Raw genomic sequence first — 6,000 nt, forward strand, 5'->3', positions numbered from 1 at the left:
ACAGACTATCTACTATTACAAAACACTTGAAATTTTATGTCAAATATTTAAACAATAGTTTCGGTCCAAGAAAAAAAAGGCTGACAGGTTGTAAGTGATACTGAAAACGACATTCCTGATTGTTTCTGACTATCAAAGTTTACACTCGTGTCTGTTCAGTTATTTTTTACTTTGTCACGATTCATGACAGACATATTCTGTTGTGTCAATGGTTGTTTAATTAGGATGTTACGTCACTTCCCCCCAGAATTCTGAAGGCACTGGTCCGCCATTTGTAGCTTCTTTTTGAGATGCTTTCCAGCTGTTTTCTGATGTTTCCTCACCTGGAGGAACTCAAGAGTCACTTTAGTATGCCTCCTCCTCTCCAAAGTTCATTGGAGAGTCATTAGGATTATATTAAAATATAATTAAGTTGATGTGTTAAATATAATCGAGAGAGTAATGTTTCTATAAGTATTCATGTTTTATGTTCCCCAGTAAAATTTTGTGATGGTATGCATTTAGATTTTTAAAAATTTTTATATTTGTTTTCTTTTTTTGTGACCTCTTTTGAGAGAGAGAGAGAGAGAGAGAGAGAGAGAGAGAGTGCATTTGTGCATGAGAGGGAGAGAGAGAAAATTGTTTTTAAAGTCTATTTATATTTAGAGAGAGAGAAAGAATGCAAGGGAGCATGAGTGGGGGGGGTAGAGAGAGAGGGAGAGAGAGGAGGAGAGAGGATCCCAAGCAGGCTCCTTGCTGCCAGTGCAGGGCCCAATGTGGGGCTTGAACCCATGAGCAGGAGATCATGACCTGAGCTGAAATCAAGAAGCAGACGCTGAATGGACTGAGCCACCCAGGCGCCCCACATTTGGATTTTATACATATTTTAATCTTTTCTTCCATTTCCTCATGGCCTCCGCCCTCTGTCCTGGGGCGCACAGCTGCTTCCTGAAGATGGAGGGCTCGGGCGTGACGCTGAAGCAGACTCTCTGCTCTGGGGACCAGGTCGCAGGGAACCAGGCGGACGAGGCCACGCACCCCTCTCCCAGCGTGTGGCGGAGGCCTGGGAGAGCCGTGGGTCTGCGGTCAGCGTGCCCACACCACTGGCCCTCTTCCTCCACATTAAGGAAATTAATGTGCAGGGACTAGAAACCCTGACGCTTGTTTCCACAACACTACTCTCTGTTCTGCTGCGGGAGCTGAAAGCCGGCTCCAGGCTTCCTTTAAGTGAGCCCAGACTTGGGGTAGCCATTTCCTATTTTGTGCTAATGAGGCCTTCATCCTTATTTTAACGTCTTCTTGGTTAGTTTTGAGGACGGACAGGCTTTGTAAGCCCTGTTCACTACCATTATTCCAGAAGCCATTGCTTTTGATATGTAATGCCAAATTGTTTTCTAAAAAATGGTACGGGGGTGGGGGGATGGCCTGGCTGGCTTAGTTGGTAGGTCATGTGACTCTTCATCCAGGGTCATGAGTTCAAGCCCCATGTTGGGCGTGGAGCCTATGACATGACATGACATGACGTGACAAAATAAAACGCTACACAGATTTTCAGTTCCAGCAACAGTGCATAAGTGTCCACTTTCTCACACCCTTTGCTGCACAGACGATCACGACCAAGCACTGTTATCTTCTCTTCATCACAACATTGTTACTTCGAGACGGCCGCGGATGGGGGGCAGCAGAGAGCGTGCCCAGGGCGGGAGGCAGGAAGGGCCTCACTGGGCCTGGCTCTGCCCACTCGGGCCAGAGACGTTCCAGACCCAGGCCAGTTGGCCCCGCTGACAGGGCATCTCACCTGAAACTGACAGCAGGAAGCACCCTGAGTCCAGAATTTCTCCTCTCATGTTACTATTTCGTTTCAGACACTGGCATGAAAACGCTCCCTTCTGTCACTTCTATCACCCGAATCTGTGTGGCCTACGCGGAAGTCTCATAGACTGACACGTTGAAAAAAAACCCCGTCACTCATATCTCTTTAATGTCTCAGAAGACAGCCTCACTAGTTTTATCAGAGATTCCCTCAGATCTACACAGATCTGAGAGGTCCATGGTTTCACCACTTCCATCTAGATGGGGGGCGGGGCAGACTCATGACTCCGGACCTCCCGGGCTGTCCGGAATCTCACAGGCCCGCAGCCTTCCACAATCTGACCTGCATGCTCCCTGACTGCAGAATCCTAGATTAAGGGGGAGAAATTCGACCCTACGTGGAGAAAATCCCCACCCCTGTACCATAAGGACAATAGGAAGTGAGTAAACTGTGGCGTCTGGCTGTTTCCAAATCTGCAGCAGGTCACCGGACAGCTGGCTGTGGGCTACGTGGGAATCACGGACACTTAGAGACGGTTTCATAAGGAAGCAGTGCTCATGATCCAAGGTGTGAAGACAAACACTTTTAGGGTCATTATTCTCCAATAGCTGTGTAGCGATTTAGGACAAAGCACCCCAAAGTCCAAGAGGACAGAAGCTCCTGTGCTCGGGACCCTTCTGGACCCCACCCTGTGGGTCTCCTCATCTGACTGGTCATTAGTGTCCTTCAACATCCTTGTAATAAACCGGTAACCTAGTAAGTTCTGGGAGCCAGTCTAGCAAATTAACTAAACCTAAGGAAGGGGTCTCATGTCAACTCTGACTTACAGTTGGTCAATCAGACATGCCAGTGACAATCTGGAGTAGTGACTGTGGTCTGAGGTGGGGGGGGGCATCTCGTGGGGCTGAGCCCTTAACCTTGGGACCCAATGCTCTCTCCAGGTGGACAGCGTCAGAACGGAGTTACACTTTGGAACGCTCAGCTGGTGCTGCCGAATTACGTGGTGTGGGAAACCCCCACATCCATCTATGGAGGTGTCAGAAGTGAAACTCTGGCAGGACAGGAGAAAACACCGGAGTGTGTCTCTCCTTAGAGCCTCCCTGAGGACCCAGGACTGAGGCGATCTCCGCTCTGTGGCTTTTACCACCTACGCCTGTCCTGTTGGACACAGTCGTCATGCTCAACATGAGGCTGCTTAAATTTAAAGTAATTACAATTAAAAATTTTGTTTTCCAGTCATTTAAAGCCACATTCCATTAGCATCCCAGAGGGCTGTGGCTACTGTACCAGACAGCACAAATGTAGAATATTTCTATTACTTCTGTTCAAGCAGGCAGCACTTACCTACTCACAGAGGACTCCTAAATCTGTTTCCAGCTCTGATCTCCCCTCCATAGTCCACATTTGGTATCCAACTGCCTGCCTGATGTTACAAATGCATGCTTCATGCACATTTCTGACTTGACATGATTAAACACAGAACACTTTTTTAATTTCCCAAATGTTTAATAGTGCTGTCCGGCCTGCTTCACAGACTATAAACAAAGCACCATGCATACATTTTATGTCTTGAAATCTGTATACACTCTGTGATGGTTAATTTTATGTTATCAACTTGGCTAGGTCATGGTACCAGATATTTGGCCAACCATTATGCTAGAGGTTTCTATGATGGTATTTTTAAAATGAGGTTAACATTTAAGTTGGCAGACTTTGGGTAAAGCCAATGACCCACCAGGGTGGGTGGGCCTCACCCAATCAGCTGATGGTCTTACTAGAAAAAGACTTCTCTCCCTTCAAAGAAGAGGGATTTCTGCTAGCAAACTGCCTTCAGATTCAAACTGTAGCATTCAACTTTCTTGTATTCACACACACACACACACACACACACACACACACACACACACACAATTAGTTCTGTTTCTCTGGAAAACTCTCACACACACTCTAAAAAAAAAAAATCAGTCTGTTCAATTATTATCACCATCAATGTCATGACCATTCTTTGGGCTTTATTTAAGTCCAAATGTGGGATAATCTAAACAGAACTTCCCAGCATTTCTATTCCATCCCCATGTCAGAAAATGGCCTGTCAGTCTAGACACGTGGGGCCGTCTTGTTGTCCTCCTGTCCTCCCCCACACCATTCAGGTACTAAGTCCAGCTGATTCTGTATCTGAGACCTACTTTGAATCTTTCTATATCTCACTATTTATGACGCCACCGCCCCGGCCGCAGCTACGCCCACCGCACGGGGCCTCCCTGCAGCGCAGCACTACCCGCCTGTGGGCTGTCTCCATACCTCGGAGGGCAAAGAACAGGTCTGCATTGTTCCCTGCTGTCTTTGCTACTGTGCGTGATGCCTGGCAGGAAATACTTGGAGAGAGAATAAGAGCAGGGCCCAGAACAGCATTTGCCAAAATACGTTCTGGGGAATACGGTTTTGTAGGATGTTCTAGGTCAGGATTTGGCAAGCTATCGCCCGTGGATCAAATCTGGCCCACAGCCTGTTTATTTAAATAAAGTTTTATTGGAACACAGTATGCCCATGCATTTCATCTACGGCCGCTTGAGCACTACAGTGGTAGATGAGTAGCTGCGACCCACCAAGTCTACCAATTGGCCCTTAACAGGAGTTTGCCGACTCTTGCTATCGGTCACCAGATGGAGAACAATTCTGTGGTTCTCATATTTGCGGGGTGAAACAGAGTCACACAGGTTTGACGAAGGACTTCTTGAAATCTTCACTGTGCAAATGAGCTCTGTGCATCTCAGACTGTGACAGAATACACAGTTTCCCAAGCGTATTTGAGGAGGGGAATCTTTCCGGGGGAGCCCTCTGGTGCTTTGGAAAAGACTTTGAAAATGCTGGTCAGGGTCTTGAAACCCTGACAGTGAAATTTCATCAGGGCTTTCTCTTAAAAAAATGGGTGATAGGGACGTCTCAGCAGCCCCAGTAAACGGTCTTCACTGCATCTTTCCAGTCAGTGAGGGGAGCGGAGAAGGACTTGCTGAGGGTGGGACCCAGCTCCGCCGGAGCCTCGCTGGGACGAACCAGCACGGCAGGACTCCTGGACTGGGGGCGGCGGGGCAGGCGACTTACTTTCTCCTGGCTGTTGAGCTCCTGATACGGGATGTGGGCAGGCAGGTAGGTGTGGAGGAGAGCACAGAAGGCCAAGCCGTCACTCCAGCTGCTGCTGAAATTGGTGATGTCGATGTTCTGGAGGGGAAAAGCAGCATTATTAGACTCCAAACGGTGCCAAGTCAGAGAATATGGATGAGGCTGTGGGAAGAGGTATCCGCCTCTGGGTCTGCAGGAAGGCAAGGTAAGACCCCACCCAAGACTCCGGAAGGTCCATTAATTTAGGGACCGGCAAGGGCCTGGTGTCACCCAAATCCATTCACAGAATAGAATGAAAACAAGCCTTCAGAGCTCAAGACCTGGGGGAATTTCTGCCTGCCCTGTGGCACATTAAAAGCTCAGAGACCTCTTATTCTCAAATTAACCCACCCCGCTAGCTGTGTGCATCCCAGCGTTTCCCAGATTTACTGAGTCAAGGAGGAATCACCATCATCATCATCGTGATGTACGACCCCAATTAACAACAGACCATCCAAGACAAAACGAGATCTTAAAAACCAATATGGCTGGTCCCGTGGCTTATTCCTGCTAATCCCCTCTTCTCCCCACAACATGGAGGGCTTGTCAGGGGGAGAAAAGCCCTGATGCTCAACAGCATCCTTGTTAGAACATCAAGTCCCCAAGGATTATGAGGTTTCCCCTCTGGAAAAGGTTGGAGCCCCAGTAGCTACTTGGTAAACAGTGATCCGAAAACCAGAATCTGACTTTATACAGCTTGGCTCCTGGGCAGGTCCCCTGGGTCCGACAGCTCGGGACACGTCCACCTCTTAGAGCCTCACCCCTGCTACTCACCTATCTCTTTCTCCCTGACCAGCCTCCACACTAACAGGGCTTTTCTTCCCTGGATTCCCAAAGCTCATCCCAAACGAAATGAAATGTCGGGTTCTAAAGCCTGCTCATTTCCTTAACTCCTTGTTTTATCTAGTGGCTGCTTCGATGTGCTGAAAAAGCCCGGGACAGGGGCCCCTCAAGGAGTGCAGACGAGTGGGCATCCAGCGCTTTGCTGAGTGTTAGGTCTGGTTCTGAGCACGTCAAACCCAGTAAGAAAGAGGACCTGAGCACGGGTG

At 48.4% G+C, this 6,000-nt stretch overlaps 1 protein-coding gene across 6 annotated transcripts in view; it reads right to left on the reverse strand.

Annotated features, from left to right (window-relative positions):
• Positions 1–6,000, reverse strand: part of SPECC1 (sperm antigen with calponin homology and coiled-coil domains 1) — a 273,383-nt gene that overhangs the window by 11,811 nt on the left and 255,572 nt on the right. For all 6 annotated transcript variants that reach the window (XM_029926752.1, XM_029926753.1, XM_029926754.1 and 3 more), the window contains one exon: positions 4,895–5,011. In XM_029926752.1, coding sequence (XP_029782612.1) covers positions 4,895–5,011 — 117 coding nt within the window. The remainder of the gene's footprint in view (positions 1–4,894; positions 5,012–6,000) is intronic.

Source organism: Suricata suricatta, chromosome 17 (genome assembly GCF_006229205.1).
Source record: "Suricata suricatta isolate VVHF042 chromosome 17, meerkat_22Aug2017_6uvM2_HiC, whole genome shotgun sequence".
NCBI classification, from domain to species: Eukaryota; Metazoa; Chordata; class Mammalia; order Carnivora; family Herpestidae; genus Suricata; species Suricata suricatta.